Source organism: Gobius niger, assembly GCF_951799975.1.
Source record: "Gobius niger genome assembly, chromosome: 2".
Lineage (NCBI taxonomy): Eukaryota > Metazoa > Chordata > Actinopteri > Gobiiformes > Gobiidae > Gobius > Gobius niger.
This window is the reverse complement of record NC_136853.1, coordinates 34219722-34240691: the sequence shown is the minus strand read 5'-3', so window position 1 is coordinate 34240691 and position 20970 is coordinate 34219722. Positions and strand designations below refer to the sequence as shown.

Here is a 20970-nt window from a genome sequence, read left to right as displayed (position 1 = left end):
AGGGGGGGGGAGAAAAAACTGACTGATGGCTTCATTGCTGGTGTTAATAATCCATTATACTTTATCTTTGGATTAACATGAAAAGCCTAAATCAACATTGCAGTATTTGGCAGAGTTGACAGTTCAATTTGAATTCATTAAAACAGCTGATAGGGGACCATTTTAATAAGTTAAATTAGTCCTGTTTGCCGGCGGCGCTGTCCAATTTAGAGCAGTGTATGACTAATTGGCTACTGAAGAAAAGGGGGTAGCATAAGGTCAATTTAACAAGAATGGTGTTGAAAAAGTGCCTCAGAGTAAGGTTCATTTTCCACTCATTTGTGTTTATAGCTCAAAGCTTTGTTACTGTAATAATAACGAAAAACTGTTGTGCTGGAAAGATACTTGATTTGTGAATGAAAACATAAAAACAACAAACCCAAATGACTAATTTTCAGGTAAAAGTTGTATCAAGCATCTGAATTTGAACTCCAGTATCAAGCATCTCAAGGTTTTTTTTTTTGTCAATAACGTGAGTTTTGCAAACCGCGTCAAATGGAAAGGTCAATCTAGAGTCTGGAGCATATGGAAAATGAATTAAAAGAGAAAGCTGCATTTGTAGGTGCCTCAGTGTTGATTGTGTGTGATGTTGGAGCTGGCCTGGGTCCTGCCTTTAATCGACTGATCTCACAAACCTCCATTTGGTCTGAGGGGAGGAGGGGAGCTGTCTGCGGTTCTGTTTTTTCCCAATTAGACTCGGAGCTCATTAAAAGGGGCTGCTTAAGAGCATTGACAACCCAAAACACCACTTAAACAATTTCAGCAAGACACTAAAAACAAAGGTAATGGCCAATTTACAGTATAATTATAGAAAACAACGGCTACAGGTTGTCCACAGAAATTCACGTAACTAAAATTGGGGGAATAAAACAAGTAAGGGCTGAGAGCAAGGGGAACTTTTACGCACAGCCCTTTTCCTCACAAGTAAAACTATACATTTAATAACTATGGTAACTTCTGGTGTAGATCTACAGGGTTCGTGGCTCTTAAGTGCTAGATTTGGTCAGCTTTAAAAATATGAGTTGCCATAACTCAACAAAAAATATATTAGCATGAGGTCAAACATGCAGTTATAGTGGTTGAATCAAAGACTTCTTAAACGTTAACTGCATTGTGACTTTTTCAAGTAGGCAACTAATCAGAGCTGTAGTAATTCAAAATATGTCAGATTTGTTTTGGTAAAAGGTGTGACATTTGGATGTTAGCTTAAAGCAGTACTAAGTAACTTGTTTATTTTAATACATCCTTTTCCTAGTCCTTCTAGGGTTAATGGGATGATTGGGGGGACTTTAATCTTCCGTTGGTGTCTCTGGCCAGAAAACCACAATTGCAGCCCGGAGGCCCCAATACACACTAATGGAATCACGAAGAAGAAGCTAACAGGCTAACGGGCAAAGCTAACTGCGGGCGGGCACCACTTAAACAGTATTTACATCCAAGTTTGAGAGAAAAAAAATATCTCCATTGTGCAATTGGATGTGCAATATCCCTCTGTCCCTTTGTCTTTTCTGTCAGCGTGGTATTTACTCTCACGGACAATTAATGAGTAAAAAAACGCAACATGCTAAAACACCTGCATTGGCGCTTATGGCCTCTTCTTTAAAGCTACTCTCCAGGAATTATGTCTGTTAGTAGGTGTCAGCAGTAAACCTTGTTTGGAGTTTGCAGATGTTTATATATTCACTATCTTCTGTAACCTTCTGTCATAATACTAAACTCTGTGTTAGCGCACTAACTGTTAATGCTTCAGCTGTAGCTCACCAGCACTCTCTAAGTAGCTCCCCAAAAGCTTTCTACATTTCTACTGTACGTACGCTTTAGAGGTCAAATTTTTTATGTATTTTCTTCTTGTTTTGAACGTGCCGAGCACATTCTCCAAACATTTAGGTAAATATAGGAAAGTATAGAAGAAGAAGAAGTTGAATTATCATCTTGGCTGCAGCTGAACTCCACCTAAGACGCATAGTTGCACGTTTTCCTTTTAAGAATGTGTAGCTCTCTGCCATTTTTGTTGCATAAAAGTAGCTCATGGGTCAAAAAAGGTTGGACTTTTTGAACAAACAGATCAATAGGCAGGCAATTACAGTGATCAGCTGTGTGTTCACCTGTTTACCCACAGGTTACAGTAGCTGTGATTAGAGGGGATGAGCCGGGCCAAGCTCAACTCCTCCTTGTGGTCTTTATCTGGGCTGCGGGCTAAGCTGAACCTTAGTTCAATGACGAAGCCTTTTAGATGAAGAGGCGAAACGTTCGAGACTTCAACTACAGAGTACAGAAGATGACTCAAGGACCTTCACTGAAGACACACAACTCCTGTGCGACTGAGAGCCTACACAGACAAACAAGCTTCTGTTGTTTTAACTGCACACTACCTTTCATTTATAATAAAGTTAATTGATAAGCACCATCTTTATCTACATTGCCCTGAACAAAATCCTTGTAACGAAAGCAGTGACACCTTTAGATTTTGTAACTCTACTACTAAAAGGAATGAAATTCAGTCAATATTTTGTACACTAGACTTATAGCAAACTGACAAACTCACACCTGCTCTAACAACCCACACCATCAAAACTAAGCAACTTGTCAACGCTATTTTGTTTCAAATACAGACTAACAATGAAAGTCAATAAACTACTTGTAAACTCTTCTCCCAGGCCAGCACCCCTTCCTCAGTTGAGAGTAACAGTGGCCAGTGTATGTGAGCGGGTCAAAGCAGGGATCACCAACTAATTACACAGCACAGGCACTCAGCCTGCGTCCGATTGTTTAGAAAGCATTAGGGGCGAAACATAGGCTTCCCCAGTGGATTGTACATAATTAGTTTGAAGCCAAGGTCGCGCGTAGACACACACACTCATGGACAAAATGCGAGGCATAAGAAAGCATACACAAGGCGGACAATGTATTCTTCTCCACAGTCCTCCCTTCAGCCTCTCTCAGGGCCACCACGCAGGCACTATTCATTTCTTAAATTAATAGCCCTGTGATTGAGAGTTATTTATGGTTATTCACACTTCATTTACAATGCACACTTATAGCTATTAATTACCTTTGCTTCAGACATAGTATTATGTATGCACCAGTAAATTGAAAGCCTTTGTGATGCTGCAATGTATTAAAAAGGCATTACAGAATATTTACTCCACAGTAAACCAAACCAGAGGACTTTGTGATAGTTCGGTAAAGATAATAATCACTGATTTGCATCACTTTTGTTGTATCATTTTTGAAAATTATTAGTACAAAATATATGTAAAATAAAATAAATCCCATTCGCTGCAAAATATGCAATTACATAAAAAAAAAAATATATAATATAAAATATATAATAATAATATGTAACCAAGATAGGGTCCAGTGGTTGTAAAACAGGCTCTTAAATATCATTAGGATGTTTCCCCCTCTTCAGCACTGATTTCCATAAAACAATAAGCATTTTGGGGGATCAATACAGATTTAAGCAGCAGTAGCCCAGTTAAGTGGTGCTTTAAATTAGGGCTATTGACCCTGCAGGTGGAGAAACTTGGCACACGCTTTGTTAATGGAGCCAGAAGGCCGTTACTGGAGAACCATCAATTCCCTGAGCCATACTGACTCGCAGATTAAAAGCCTTAAGTACTAGATATAACAAATCATCTGAAATCATGGATAAAATGTGTGGTCAATGTTGTGTTTTAGGGCTTTAAGAAGGACGTCCTGATTGGCCATTCATATTTTTTTTAGAACACTTAATTGTGGGGACAAACTAAGAGATATAGCTAGATTCAATTTAAATTTAACCAGAAGTACTGTATCTCACTTGAAAATTGTCATCTTCTGGCAAATCAACAGGCGAACGACTAACCTTTAATGGAGGGAAGTTATAAAGTTTGTTCTGAATAATACATCACTTGTCTTAGTGCAGCATTACATACAGTATTTGCATCTATGATTAGAGTCATATAAACCATGTCATGTACTGATAGGCTGCGAGCAGACCCCCCGACACTCTTGCTTTTGAACAGAAAACAGGAGCTGCTGGCTGGCCAGACTAAAAACAATTTATTGTGGGACAAAGTCACGGTTAAGTATAGCACAGAATTGTTGAATCTTGCAGGCGTGGGATTTTACAATTGACAGATGGCTGAACCGTGACCGCTGAGAGCAAGGTCGATTAGGAGAACGGGTGGGCTCGAGCTTTAGTAGGAAATGATGAAACTAAATGAAGTTTGGTGCCGCGGCCTGTGAGCAATTATCAGGTCTCCAGACACTCCACGGCTTCAGAATATGCAAGAGAATCCCATTCCTCAAACCCACACAGAAACATCGCCTCGGAGAAAAGCACCGCCCGGCACAATGTAATAAAGATTATTAATTCAATGGAGAGAAAACTGGACAACAGGCAATCCCATTCTTGTGGGAAACGTGGGCTTGTAATGATAAAAGGCATTCAAGACCGTACATTCGCACACAGAAAACAAAGTGCACCAAAAATAATGATAGTAAAAAGGCATTATCTGAAATGATCAATTTGATGTTCCACATGTTTTATGATTTCAATGCTCAGACAAAAAAATGCAGAATACTTTGCTGACTGAATGGGATGCTGTACTGCCTAAAATTAATTGTCTTTGCAACCATTCACATTGCAATTCTGATTTGATTCTGATTAATTGGCCAGCTTTAGTGTATTGTGTCATGCTTGGTTGGTTTTATGGCTGGTTAAGAAGTGGAATATGACGGAAGCATAGTTCTGCCTGTCTGCTGAAATATGCCAAGTGCATGCTCAAATATCTATAAAGATGTACGCATGTAGAGTAAACCACTCTGAAGGAATACATCTCGCTTGTGTATATTTTCTGACGAGCGGTACATGTGTTGGCGTGTACCTGTATGCCGTCCAGCAGCTTGCTCATGCACCAGAAGCTGTCGGCCTCGATGTTCCTCAGTGCCTCTTCCTCCAGACTGGACACGTCAAAATTTTCCACCTCCTCTTCTGCACAAGAACAAAGACAAAAAAGAACAAATGAAAGGAGATCAATGGAAAAAAGATGACAGTGGGGAAAAAAATGAATTAATACAAGGTAAACCAGAGCAGCACATGTCCCTTGTTTGTGATGAGAGAACAACATTGTAACATGCTTGAAAGCTCTAAAAAAAAAAAAAAAAAAGACAAATACAAAATTCTTAAATGTTTCCTTTTGCAGTGGGAATTTTGAATATCAAGGATTTTAAGCATCAACACATTTGACATCATTTAAACACACATTTTCTCTTCACAAGCATTGCTAATCTGAACACACAGGCACGATCCAGTTTGAAGTCTCCTCTGTGCGCTCCCTGTGCGCTCATGGATTCCTGTCTTCGGATCATAGTTAATCAGTCTTATCCCATCTACTCCCCGCTGGCTGTCAGGGGCTGTCAGAGACCCGTCAGAGCCATGCAGCTGTCACACCCTGCTGCCGTTAATGACATCTGATGACACCCATTGTGGAGTCACCCGCCGGAGATGACTGGGGACTCGATGTGCCTGATGCCTGCCTGGAAACAATATCTACTGTGCAACAAAGGAGTCTGCTCCAATCTGGGTGACACTGCTTCTAATTGCATAGTAACCATCAACTCACAGAATATTACTTTCAAAACTTTTGCTAGTGGTTTGGAAGCCTAAACCTAGGGCCAATTGTCCATATTAAAAAGAAAGAATTTGTGAATGTACAGCAAACATTAACGGGACTATACAGAGTTTAAAAAAGTCAAAACAAACTAAATAAAAGTATTTTCCTCCCCCTACATGTTTCAACAATGTCCTAATGTGTAGAAAGAGCCCAGACATATTCACCACAACTGCCTCTAAAATCCTGCACTGTCACTCAAAAAGGTGTTAATTCGGGTCCGAAGTGCCGTCATGCATAAGCTTAATATAGAAGGTGCAGCTACACGTATGACCTGAGGTGGCAGTAGTGAGTATAAAAAGGCTAACTTGTATCTAGCCCTTATAAGAAATTACATTGATACATTTCAAATTATGATAGTTACATACTAATATTAATGCCATGTTTTTTTAAGCCACCTTTACAGGCACCGAAAGCACTTTAAATTGCATTGTTTATTCACTCTTCACACTGTCTGGGTAAAATAAAGAAAAAACATATTTTACTCCTGCCTGTAATAAATGAATAATTCAGATTGGTCGTCCTTCTTTACACATCAAATTTTGATACTGACAATTTCAACTGTAAATAGCATTTTATAATTTTAGTCTGAAATATGTTTGTGTAACCTGTTACCCAAAAGACTTCCTCAGTCCATACGGTTCCACAGGATGACTAGCTCTAAGCACTCCTCCTGTGAGTTAGACCAACTAATGGCTCCTCCTGGTTCATATTCTAAGTAAGATTCCCTGGGGACTGCCGGGGTCCATAAATAAAAGCTCCAGTAAAATGTGTTTTAATTGGGAATATACTATTGAGGAAACTTTATTTTTCCATTTTTCCATAAATTAATAATAATGATCCTGGGACTGTAGCCTCATAAAAACAGTTTACACTTGTGTTGCACTTTACAAGCCTGTGTCACAAGTTTCTTCTACATTGTAGTTATTTTTTATTCACTCCACACTTGGTGGTGGTAAGCTACTATTGTAGCCACAGCCACCCTGGGGCAGACTGTCCCTTTACCACGTGGCTATAATGTGTTGTTTATATCTTGATCTCTTAACATGTCAGTGCCCTCTGCTGGACACATATGATATTCTTTCTTTTCATTTCCTTAAGCTGCCCCCTACTGGCTGCAGTGAGCATTCTGGTTATTTCTTTAAATATCATAACTCCGTACAGGAATGGGTTAGGGGTTAGGAATGTGCTCTGCACGAGCTGTTGAATACACCCTGTTAATGGCCTATGTGTGTGAATGGTTCGTGGAGGAGTGGTGTAATGGCAGTATACATACGCATACTGACACTGTGGCTGGTAAAATTAAAGGTTCCCAGACACGTGTTCCACTTAAAGAAACATATTTATTTGGCTCAATAACCCAATATCCATATCCACATGTGACACGGTCAAGAAGAATTGTCCCCAATTAAGCAGCACCTGGTTACATCAAACCACGCCTTACATAGGCCCAGGGAGGAAAATGAGACATAGTGCCATATAAAGGCAGCGGCAAAATCATAAAAGGCTCCTACAAGTGGTCCTGTCAGTCTACCCCAAATGCTAGCTGACCAACACTGAGTATGAAGCGACTGCAAACTGTCCCTTGTGAAGAACTTTGGGTGTAGTGTGAAAAGCACATAGAAACAACATTCTCTTCCCTCTAGTGTTCTGCTTGCAGAGACATATCACTCCATCTGAACGGGTACCTGCTCACTGGCTTTAGTGCTCTGGAGCTGGGGTGTATCTTAATTTCATTAGCATGATTATGCCCATGGCGTTGTGATTTCGGCTGAATGAGGCTACTGTCAATAGACGGTAAATCAAATCTTCAGCGTTCATTGTGTCATTTGAAATATCCCAATATTTTTTGCAATGTTAAACATGCACATTAAATATGGCATTTTCCCCTTATATCACGCAGGCCTAAATTAGTTTTCTTAGAAATCTTGTCTTTTCCTCTGAGCTTTATGTGTGTGTGTTTTTTTTATTTTTTTAAAGATACCCTGACAGACTCTCCTCTTTGTGTTGTACATTTGAAGTCAGCTGAGAGAGGTGAAGAAAAGAGTATCCGGACCAAGACCTTTCATCCTATCACACCAGACCTGACGTAGGTGTCCACATCCTCACGCACACAGACAGACACTTCTATTCTCGTAGCATTGGACAACCCATCAGATAATGGCAAAAGATATGGCCGTACCGCGCGCCTGCAGGATGATTAGATGTCAGAGTAGTTCATTTTAAACACCACGCTCACATCACTGTGGAAGCAAAATGCAACAGCCAGGGGATAGAAAATAATGGACATCAGCCGTGCCAAAATGAAGAGATAAAAATCAATGGGATGGGAGCTAAAACAACCCGCACCAATCATCAAGAAGATATTACTACAGACATTTCATGGGAATAAACTACAAAAACTGGCAGGGTGTCTCAAGCACACAGAAAAAAAGACACCTATTGAATTTTCCCAAATAAGCTCTACATTGAGATTCATTACTGGCCTTGCACTTGTTTAAAAATGCAACATCTCTTCTTCCTCAAGACGTGTCCATCCAGCCAGAGCAACTGAGAGCTTTGGGTCTAAACTAGTGGAAGATGAGCTTTTACAGACCGTACAACAGCAAAATGGAGCAATGAATTTTCTCTCACATCCACACTGTCTACAATAAAAGAAAAGTGTCTACGGACTGGAAAACAGTAATGCAAATACTACATGGAATCAAAGGGCCCTATATATGTATGATAGTCGAAGTCCATTAGGTCACCCACATGCTGCAAATTTGCAATCAATGGGCAACTGGGCAAACACCACAGCGCAGTGACCCACAATATGGGTAAACTCGATGCAAAAAAAGAAAAGAAAAAAAAAACACTGGATGAGGTAACGATTCCAAATCTCTGATTGTGAATGAGTACCACTTCTGGCTTAAAACAAAACTTTCAGCAACTTGACCCCATTGAAATTGGACCTTGTAAAAATTCAGTTATTGATTGAATTTTACAGTTTGACTGCGCATTTTAGATTGCTGAGTAAAATACAGAAGTTAGCAGCTCTAAAATAGCATTGCGAATGTCGACAATGCTGTCTTTAAAGGGGCTAGATGCAAGCCCGCCATTTTATACTCACTACTGCCACCTCAGGTCATACGTGTAACTGCACCTTATATATTAAGCTCGTGCATGACGGCAAATCGGACCCGAAGTAATACGTTATTGAGTGACAGTGCAGGATTTTAGAGGCAGTTGTGGTGAACAGGTCTGGGCTCATTCTACACATTAGGACATTGTTGGAATATGTAGGGGGGGAAAATAAATCATTTCAACATTTTTAAACTCTGTATAGTCCCTTTAAATAAGGTAGGTTTGGAAGTTATGATGGTGTAGCGGTTTAGGGCTAGAAGGACTGGAAGTAGATTCGGTCACGGAGCCAGGGTGTGAGAATAAAACACAATACAAAACAAAAAGGCTTTGCAGAAGGCAATGTCCAAAGAAGTTTTTTTTCGCTTTGTTTTTCACTTCAGTTCAGTTTGTTATGGGTTGTTCCATAACATTTGTTAGAGTTCAGAAAAAGGTTCGAGTTCTCCTACCGCATAGGCAGGTCAATAGCTCGCCATCATGAGGAGAGTTGAAAGGGTGCAGTTGTTTGAAGGGCTTGATTCAATCCAACAACCTGACCGTTGAAGACGATTCATTCATTACACATGGGGTAGAAGTGGTTCTAGTCCGAGTAGTGGAAGGTTTAGGGCTCAGGCACAGGTAGCACGAGCGCAATGCCGTGATCGGAGTTTCCAAGAGTGTGGATTAAGGCGAAATCAGCGCTTTAGATGCTGAAGACGCACGCCACCAGCCACAGTCACAGGGAGCAGGGGACGAGGGGGCAGAGGAAGTGACTTGGGAATAACCTCGCAGGTAAATGCAAAATTAAGACTGCTTCAGGAAATGCGGGTCACAATGGAGTCACTGATGTAATAGAGCAGGGGTGGCCAACCCGCGGCTCTCGAGCCGCATGCGGCTCTTGGCCAATCAGAGTGCGGCTCTTTGCATGATTGGAGATGTTTAATACAATGCGGCTCTTTGCAAAATAATTGGTAAATATTTCCCATAAACTGTAACAGTCTTTGACCAAAAATCCAACCATCGTCCTACAGACCCTGTTTCCATCTCTACACATGAATGAGAGTCTGAATCTCTCTCCTTTTCGAGGCAGCGTGTAAAAGGTGCCCGTGCGGCAGCCTCAGTCAAAGCGGGATGTAGGTTAAACAACAGGCAGGCAGATCGTGGCACTAGGATTAGCTTCTGTGCTTTTCAGGTTTCTGATCAGCTACTCTTTATTTGATGCAATTTGGCCACATATTCACAGAAAAAGATCAAAATTAGGAAATGGAAAAAAGCGGAGCTCTTTTGAAGCGTATGATGCGAAGCGCGACATCGTAACGCGGAAATACGCAAAGTCATGACTTTTCTTTCACATGTGACAGTAGCTGTAACAGATGCAACTTAAAACACAATCTCAGATCCTCCAGAGGCTCCTGGTTAAAGTTTATGAACTTTGTGCAGCCTAGAGTGCGTTCTCTGCACACTCCAGTCAGGACGAAGCTGCAGGCACAGAGCGCACAGGCCAGGGGCGAATCAGAGAAGAGGGCTCAGTGGGCAGGGCCCCACATACAAACACACCCCAGCATTAAAAAAAATTAAATAATATAATAATCTAATTCTGTCTCAGTCAGAACAGGAAACACAAAATGTCATTTAATATACATGTATTTCAATCTTGTTGAGGAGTAAAACCATTCAATCTAACACAATTATTAAAAAAAGAAAGAAAAAGGCATAAAGTTATAGTTTACTGTGATTAAATAAAACGGTCACATTCTATTTAATTACAATAAACTACCGCCCTGGAATCTCGCTAATGGTCGGTGCCTTTGTGGCTCTTCACAGGATCAAGGTTGAAAATTTCGGCTCTTGGTCTCTGACTGGTTGGCCACCCCTGTAATAGAGAAATGCTTAGTGGGTATGGTTGAAGGTCTATGTATATGCTTTATTTTATTAATCAGATCATGATCAGAAAAGAAGAACATTTAACTGCTTTGTTTTTCTTTTATCATTGTGACGTGTGTGAAGTTTCTTTGAGTGTCTAGAAAAGAGCTATACAAAAGGAAAAAATAGTATTAACATCATCATGGTGTCAGTGTGGTTATGTTTATCGAATAATTATCCCTCCCTCACTGCAAACCAATACAAGGACAACAAATTATCCACTACTGTTGAGGAAAGTCTCCTGATATTGGTTTGTATGCGTTATTGGAAGATACACGAACCCCAAGGCAGATACTATTGAAAAAAAAAAAAAAAAAACAACAGCCGTATTGGTGCATCTCTAGAGTAAACAGATTCTATATTCTCCCTGTGTTATTGCTTAGTCATGCATATGAAAATGCATTTGAAAAAAAGATTAAAAGAAAGGGGGGATAAAACGTATTCACAATCTTATTATTAAATGGCAGTTTACATATTCAGCAGCCAAGCCTCATCCCTAAAGACTAACATGTCCTTCTTTAAATCAAAGCCATAACATTGAAACAAATTACATTAACAATATACAGGCCAAAGAGAGAATCATTGTGCATCAGTATTTACATTGAACAGCTCATTTGTAGTGGGCCACACAACAATGAGACTGACTTCCTCTTTGGGATGCACCGGCTCTGGGCAACAGCGATGGCATTAAAAATTATAATTGAAAAGACTAATTGCCAATAGACCATCTGGCAATTGGCAGTACGTCGGTGCTGATTAACAGTGTGGTGAAGTGCCATTGCTTGGGTGTTTCGAAAGACCCTCTCGGAGCGTCCCATAGTCTCAAATCAGTCTTTGTGGCTGTGGCTGGACAGGGAGACCTTGAGCTGCGAAGTATAGGGAGCGTTTGCAGGAGACCATTGGTGGTTACTGGAAATACGCATAGCTCATCACAAGAACAAGGACACGCAGGGGTAAGGGCTAAGAGCAGGGAGACTACAGCAAGTCAGGGAAGTGAGTGTGTACATTTGACAAAGCAACAGTGCCCTCTCTGGTCACTCTGAATGCAAACAGTGCCAATAAAACGTGTAATGTGATTACAAATTAAAAGATGCAACAATTCTTGGAACTCTTTGCGTTTATGTGTGGAAGGGGTTCTTTCAGGTGCTGCAGTTATCCTTTGTATTAATACTGATATAATTTCTCAGGAACATAATTACATTTTTGATATTTACAAGTTTAAGTTTCAATACATTATGTGGTGCATAATGATTGCCAATAGCAGGGCTTACAGTGAAAAAGCCTGAACTTTCTGTGGCTCAACCAGGACTTTAATCAATACTCCTTATTGATCCAGTACTTTAACAGTACTCTTATCGGTACTTTCAAAGGAAAATAAAAATGTTAAATAGAGGCTACTGTATATATACACTTTTTACTACACATTTACTCTACGTTTAAACCTAATTCATTTCCAATTTGTGCAAACACTTAATATGGGAGGTAAAATACAAGTATAGACCAAAATATAAAGTTAATATTTGATCTGACAGATCTGCACAGATCCGACGCAGCAAATGAATTCATGAAAGCGACAGAGCCTTTTAGTGCCTATTTTAGCACGGGTTAAAAGGGCGCCAACGCAGCGACCGCATTAGCCCGACTGTACTCCACAGAATAAGTATATAAACTCTACACTCACTCGTCTGATCAGTCATTGCATCCATTTGGCAAAACCTCTTTTGTATAATCCACAACAACAGGCCTGTCTTAAGTAGTAAATAAGCCATAGACACTAGCTGCAGCATCCGTGTAGTCATTGTTTTGGTTTCCGAGAGAAGCACGTTAGAGCGAGACTGCGTGAGAGATGCATTTAGGGACCATAAGAAGTGCGGCAAAAAGGCAAGTATTTTTTCACAAATGCGTGGAAAATCGGGACAAATATATAACAGTCGAGTTCTCCAGCGGGCGGCAATAGTGGTGACAGGTAGGTTGAAGGGGATCAGCGTGTTATTCAAGTCAGATTAAAGTGCCTCCGAATATAATTTGCAGCCTGATAAATACATTTTGTTTGCACTGGAGGCTGCCAATAGTGTAATTATATCCAAACTCTTGATAAATCAAATAAACAATAATTCTCGCTAAAAACATAAGTACTGGCCCCAAGGTGTACCAAGATTTAATCAATAAAATAACATACACAATAAATGTTCCAAGGACAATGATCAGCCTCTCTTAGTGAGTGAAGGCGTAGGACCGTTTCATTGTTCTCGATAATGAATGCACAAAAGGTACCAAAAAAAAGTACCCCAAACATAAACCAAGTACCATTAAAGTGTCCCCCTCCCCCCACGCTCCCCTCTCTTCTTCACGGAGCTTCCCACTGGCACTGCAGTCAAACCATTTCCTGTGAGCTTCAAGGCTTACTTCCTGTTTGCCCTGGCATACAGGGGTGACTTTTCCACGGAGAGACTTGCTTGGTAACTGCCAGCTGTGACCGCTTGGCACAGCTTGGCTCACAGCGATAGGGTTAGACCTCGGGAGACCAGGGTTTGCACTGCGACACAAACTACACAAGTTCTACACAATGTGGTGCCAACGCTGCCATCTGCCCTCGACAACTCTGGGCCACAAGGAAAGGTGATGTAAGATGATAAACGAGCTACTTTAGCCCGATGTAATGATCAAGGGTGTGTTCTGAAAACCGCATTCAATTCTAAATGAAATACTAAGGACAGTGATTAGCCCAAACATTTAATTTTAAGCTAACCTAAATGACCAGTTGTCAACGAGCACCTGAAAGAGAGATTTTACATCTGTGGTCACATTAAACTAAGCCGCCATAGATACAGACAGCATCGCGTCATAAGGGGGCGTGGCCTTGTCGAGAGGGAAAACAGAATCTTTTGGGAAACACAATTTTTCACTCTTTTTACCCCTTTTCTAGCGAAATATAAACGTACTTCGTCTAAATTGGGTCCATACGGATGTTTATTCACAGCAGATTGTTCAGTAGCAAATAACGGCAGTTGTAGCTAGCACTAGCTAGCGTTGGCACTAGCTAGCGTTGGCACCAACTAGCGTTGGCACATGACGCATCATGTTAGCATTCTCCGTTATTTATATATTTATGTTGAACCACTTTTCTCCTCCCCATGTCTTTGTATCTTTATTTAGTAGAAAACTATATCCATAATTCAGCATTTGTTAAAGTTGTTTTTGAATAATTAGAGAAAATGTAGCTTTTTCTCCAAATTGTTTTCCCCCTTAACTGTTTTCAAACATGACCATATATGGGCGATTCCAGAAATGCTGTCTGTGTCTTTTATTTTCTGAGAGGATTAAACAAATATGCTTCAAAGCACTACAGATCCAACTCAAACCTTGAAACTTGTGACAGATGTATAAGGCACATTTATGAATATGAATTGTTGAGTATAAGAAATGTAATTAGAAAAAAGAAAATTGACAATCTGTTGCTTTAACGTTCTGCAATAAACTCTACACACTAAAGCAAAGCAAAAGTATAACAAGAAACGAAACCAATAAATTTACTTTATAACCACCACCATAAAGTGAAATAACAATAACAGAAGTGAATTGCAATGCCTTGAAGGAGCATTACCTTTTACAGATGCTGCACGCTCTGCTGAAACAAGAAGACCTGAGGGACATATTACACTCTCCACTAGGGCTGGATACCGTTAATTTCCTCTTTTCAATACCGGGACTTTAACGATACTTGGTTTACGACACTGATACCTGAACAATACTTTAAATACTAAAATATTTGTTGTTGTGTACCAAGTGTCTACAGAATCGCGAAAACAGCTCCATATCCAGACACTAAGTTGTCTGCATGGACACAGAGGAGAACTGTCCAAGTGTCACATGGTTCATCTCATACTCCAGGCGTCTGTAAATAACTCTGGGCCATATCGATGTCTGCTCTCTAGCTCCATCTGTGGTGTCCTTCGGCGCCTATAACAATGCTTCAGGTGTGAGATGAATGCAATTAAAGCTCTCACCGCTGAAATATCATTGAGACAAAGCGCAGCGTGGGGTAAATTCACCAAAAATGAGCCAAGAGCGATTAATCACGGCCACCAGATAAGGCACATTCACTGAGCTTTGAGGGACACAGGGACAAACTCTGCAGTCTCTCTCACACACACACAAACTCACATTCATACGGATGGTGGGTGAAGTGTCTTGCACAAGGACGCAACTACAATCTGCGCCTGTACACAAATAAGCTGTTCTTCTAGCATGAAACCGCCTGGGAGCCATCTGAATCTGCATATAAAAGGCTCTTACAGGCTCATACAACTCTACTCACACCTCACATGACTTCTGCAGAGGAAAACATAAGTTCACACCACGGCAAAAGTGACATAAAAACATTGCTGTTAATGAGAGACAAACATTTCAGAGAGGTGGCATCACAACTGTTGGAGAATCAACACCAGAATCATCCTGGCATTAAGGGTGTCAGTATAGCACACGCACACACACACACACATCAGAGTGAATGACAATAGAAATATAACGTGAGAAAAACAAGAAGTGAAAGTATGAAAATAGACAGGTGGAGGTGTGATGAGAGAGACGGGGGCACAGATGCTAAACAAAGAACTGCAAAGAACTGAGTTTAGGAGAATGTTTGCACACCCAACCAAAGTCAGTCAATGGAAGGTCATCAAGAGCAGTCAGATTCTCACTTAACGGACACCAGTAAGCTTTCCCATTCAACAGAACAGACCCTTAACATAACAGTGATATAGAGCATGTAAGGCTATAAAATCTATACAATCACTGCAGCAATGTTCTCATCTTCCCGCTATCTGCAATAAAAGCTGTGCGTCCATACATCAGACAGGGGGCGCACAGCTGTTGGCGAGACAATGACTATTTGACATCAATTGAATAGTGCTATTAATACAGTAGTGCCTACATAATGATTTGAAGCCCGAGGTACTCTGTTGGCTTGTATGTGTGAGGTGTACAGTGTTGAGTAAGAGTAAAGTAACACATTAACTGATGCCAAAGCTGTCAATATGTGTATTCACAAGAGCCCTTGGACTACGTGACTCATGGCCTCAAGTATACACCATTTGGCATAGCTACAGGCTAACCTAGAGGCATGCAGCTATATCGCATTGGCCTTCATTTATCAACATTGCGCACAAAAAATGTGTATATTTTGGTGTATTTGCAACATATGCACACATAGGTCGCGTGGCATTAATGAACCAGTGCTTACCGCACCAATCCTGCAGCTGATGAGAAAAAAACAAAACAAAATTTCGCATGAATAAAACGCCGAGGTTTGCGCGCCCGAATGATCCTGGGGGCTCTGTTGTCGGGGACTTCGTGCCCCTGGTAGGGTCTCCCATGGCAAACTGGTCCTAGGTGATGGGTCAGACAAAGAGCGGTTCAGAAGCCTCTAATGAGAGACCAACAGGTCCCGTTAGAACCGTACAATGCTTCAGTCAGACCAGAGTCTGGACCATCATCTGAAACAGTGAAAAGTGGCTCTGGTCTGCTCGGGCGGACTCAGCGCTGGAACCGGGCAAGACTTCCTGTCTCTCAGCCTGAGCAGAGCATTCCTCCAGGAGGGAATAGGTGCGTGTAGAGCTGGCAGTCGACCAGAACCTAACGAATCTGTCCGGACCGAAGAAAGCCGTGCTACGGGACGTGGTTCGATCATTCCCCTGACGAGAGGAGAGCGCACGGTCAGCAGACACCTATGCACGGCACTCAAAGCGCAGTTACGAACCCTTTCGGACCGAGGAAAACTGTGGTGCTGTCGAAGGATGCCCGGGGTACACGCGAGCATGGAGGACGGTCCACATACACGGCGTTCAAACCAGTTGAGTCCCGGTACATGGCAGTAGCAGGGCACATGTGAGGCGGGGAGGCCATGCACACAAAGTACAGCTACAACAGTCTTTTGTGTAAAAAAGAAAAAAAAAATGTTTTCCTATTCTGTGGAAAGAAAGTTATTATGGAAACAATCCCACCCAATCTAACCCACCAAATCATAATGGCTGTTGCAGTTCCATCTTCCATAAAATACCAGAAGAAGCTAAAACAACCCATATACAAGACTTTTGATATAGTAGTAAAATCTAAACTATTCACGTAAATGTATTAGCATACTCTTTTCCTCTTTTAGTGTATTGTGATACTGTGCGCTGTATGATTGAGCACATTGTTCTGATGCAATTTGCAAACAACACGCACCACCATCACAGCACACAGTACGATGACGGTTTCAATTGCCTCCAATTGCATCAGGTCAAGCAGAACGCATCTCATTGTCACAGAATGATAAAACACTTTTTTTTCCTATTTTACTCACCCCAATCACACGGCTGACACAGAAATAGAGTATGGGGTTTTGGAGAGATCTGAGGCGCTTCAGGCTGAGGAGATCTTCAATTTATGGCTTTTTATAGTCAAGTAATTAACTTAATCTAAAAATATTCAATAACTCCAGCGATTATTCACAGACGATAAATCATTTTCTGACAGAACTATTTCTCTGGATCATTTCAAAGCCCTATTGCTTTTTATCAGGGTGACAAGCCGACTCTCTGGAAATAACATCAACCCAATGCAGATTATAATAGATGCCTTTTGAATGTAAGATACAGTACATGTATAGGCTACACTTTCAACAGCTGGCGGGGATAGGTCAAACAGGACGAGCGCATAATGCCGATCTTGTGTTTCTAAACGCAGACTGTAGACTAGACGCTTGCACAGACGGGTGCATCGTCAGCTTCATACCTAGCGCAGTAAGTGGGCAGGGCAGGGGCTGGTCGGACACCTTTTTGCAGTTCTACCATGATGTTGGAATCAAATACTCTTCTTCCTTAATTAGCAAATTGCGTAAGTCCAAAAGAGAACATCAAAACGTAACCACATCGATTTAATACATCAACCTGATTATTTTTGTTATTACATGGCAGCAGTTATTTCATTATCAGGGTTAACAGAATAATAGGTCATCTAACATTTTCGAGAAAACTGCACAAAATCAGCCGTTATTATGTCATTGGCTTATTACATTTTGAAATTGGCCAAATTTGTTGCTTTATCGGTTCCAACAAGTTCTTTAAATGCATGCTTTAAATGTGTTTACCGCTCCTCTGAAATAAACACTTATGCTGCTAATCCTGTTTCTCTAATAATAATTTAGGGCTGCTCGATTATAGAAAAATAATGTATCACGATTATTTTAGTCATAATTGGAATCACTATTATCCAAACGATTATTTGTTGCCTTAAAAAGTCTCTCTTTATTTTAATTATTTATTAATAAAAAGAAAAATATGCTAAATATTTTCTTGAACAGTTACAAAAGTACAAATGGTATCAAGTATGCCTCGATTGAGGAGAGGTCCCTGTTTCACACCTGCCCCCTGCTGGACTGCCTTCACACCTGCATGCAGCCTGATGACAATGTTTTTATGTCAAACCATGGCACATGAAATGTGAAGGGAAAATAATCCCAGCGGCATGAAATAATGCAAGTTTGCTTTGAGTGAGATCTGCTCCACACAACCAGAGATGCTTCAAAACTTACATTGCTTTCTTTCTAGGCTCCTGTTGAGCTCTGCTTTCAGCAAAAGACCGCGTATTGGTGGAGCTACCTATAAAGATGATTTAATTATTTTACCGCGACAAATGCAAAAGTTCAGATGCGCTCACATAAACAAACCGTGCAGGCGGGACTTCCCGCGCTTCAGATGGACAAGCGGGAGGGCATCCTTAATAATGTTTTTTTTTCTTTCTCGATTATGCTATTTTTGTAATCGTTTAATGGAATAATCGATATCGTGATTGAATTCTGATAAATTGCACAGTCCTAAAATCATTACAGTATTATCTTTAATAGATTATAATAACTTGTGTCATTTATTAGCCTTGTTCAAATGCAAAACTATACATGCATTGCACACATATAATTTTCATTATGGGTCTTCTGGAGGCACATGATTTTTGGCGTTGCTGGAGGTTGCCATTTTGATGATAAGCCATGTGGCAAGACAAAATAAATTTGTGGAATTACCGTATTTTTAACAATTAACATTTCACATTTTTCCAATATTATGTTTCCTATTATTTTACGTTAACTCTTCTTAGATAAAAGATAAAACTGCAAGGATACTTGGTGAAAGATGTTTCTCGTGAGAGATGAACAAAATGTAAAATGTAAAAGGCAACCAAAAGAAGTATTAAGGCCAAGAACATATTTCTGGAGAATAAGAGACACTTATAGAGAAAAGGTGGACATAGACAGAGACTCAGGGTCAAAACCACAAGGCCAATTCAATTTCTCCACTCCAAAGGCTATTACTTAACCCCAGAAACACTGTGATTGCATTCTGAGAGACAGAGAGAGACACAGAGAGAAAAAGAGACACAGAGAAAGAGACAGAGAAGAGAGACAGGGGGAGAAAGAGTGAGAGAGTGACTAATCCTACTGATCTGATCTACGCAATTTTGTTGTACAACTGTATAATGCAGGGACACCTGGTATCAATGTGCTAGGTGGGTGTGCTGTCATTTTTTTTAACACGAAACTGTGTTTTTCATTTTTTATTGTTAATTTCACATCATAAATAATTCCCTAATGTCATCAATGTGTATATCCATTGTCGTTTCATGCATCTGATTTTGATTTTTGCCATATAGGAACAGAAAATGGATTAGCACAAACACACACATTTGGACCCGACTGGGACTGAGTCCCAGAGCACGCACAGCACGCACAGAGGCCCCTCATTATACGAATATTCTTTGTTTTTTAAACGACTCTTTGCAACTTCACTAGCGGAGTTTGTGGAGTTTCAAAGAGGGTAAACAGACGTAAGGACACTAGGCTCCTCAATGCTACTGTCGTGAGTCCATAAGGGCGATCGCGATGTCGTCACATCTGTTGGCCGTGGTAGGCATTTTGCATTTTCATATTGGATAAAAATGTTATTAAAATCCTATGATCGGCAAAAACAATGTCCATAAACAAGGCATTGCTTCTCTTGCGCTTTAACAGATCTATAATTTTATAAAACTGAGTTAGAGACCTGGATGCATCAGCTGTTGCCTACCATTCCCCAAAACATCCGGCGAAAAATACGGAAGCCAACAATAACAGTGATCGCTCGTATTGGTTTACCGTTTACTCCGCGGTTCACATCTGTCTGTGCTGCACCGCTGTTAACTTTTAGCAGGCCATAAACGACTCATTTATGCTATCATCTGTGGTTTGAGCAACCATTTACAAAGTGGTTTGAGCTACTTGCAAAATGTGTTGAGTCTAAGTGAACTCTGGTGATAGCTGTACTTTTGCTTGTCTCATTCTAAAGTATGCAAAGAATAAAAGGTGTAGTAAAAAAAGTCAAATAAAAAAAGGATAATCAAAAAATATAGCAAAATACAGGCAGTATGGGCACATATTCTCACTGCTCTCTTCTTCTAAAGCTGGTGGTATTTCAGAAATCTTACTAAAAGGCCTTGCATAAATTGTAAATGCACCCAAGGCACTCAGTAGTTTCTCAAAATAAGCAGATGCTTAAGAGCATATCTTCTGCATTTTGAGGGCTTGTTGAGAAAAGGCATGTGTCTGGGGATGACAAATCTGTAGATGTTTTTAAAGGGAAATTCACACTGCACTTACACGCACTCTGGCTGCTCTGTCATAGGGGATATCACAGCACTCACTTCTTATCCCCTCCATCTTCTTCCCTAATACCTACAAGGACACATCTCTGAAAGCCACAACTTTGCAGATAGCCGCACTCTGACAACGTTTCACTTGCTTCCTTTGACTTCCTGCTTGGTGAAATGAGCCGTGTTATCCATTTGCTAAAATTACAAAGACATTTACATTTAACAGGATGTCAATGTAAGTTTTCTTGCAGGGTTAAACTACGTTAGAACTATGTACTTTCCGTTACCTATTATATCTAACACATTATTACACGTTATGTATTAAAATATCAGAAAACCATTGCAAAAATATTGAGTTAAAGGCAGCTTGATGTCTCAAGGTCTTTCAGTTCAAGAAAGGTGATGTCTTCTACATGCTAATGAATGTACGGTTTGAACCGTAGAGTTAAAAAGTCACTAATTGGATTCATAACCGAGCTTGTACTGACCCCACAACAAGGTACAATGTGACCCATGACTTGCAACACCTGTGCTACAATGTAGTTCTTCCAATACAAATGATCGCACAGGATATCATCAGGACAGAGGT

The 20970-nt window shown here is 40.5% G+C and overlaps 1 protein-coding gene across 2 annotated transcripts in view; it reads right to left on the bottom strand.

The window, feature by feature from the left end:
* The window catches only part of tbc1d22a (TBC1 domain family, member 22a), a 142893-nt gene that overhangs the window by 63021 nt on the left and 58902 nt on the right, over window positions 1-20970 (bottom strand). For both annotated transcript variants that reach the window (XM_079582775.1, XM_079582774.1), the window contains exon 10: window positions 4911-5017. In XM_079582775.1, the coding sequence (XP_079438901.1) occupies window positions 4911-5017 (107 nt within the window). The remainder of the gene's footprint in view (window positions 1-4910; window positions 5018-20970) is intronic.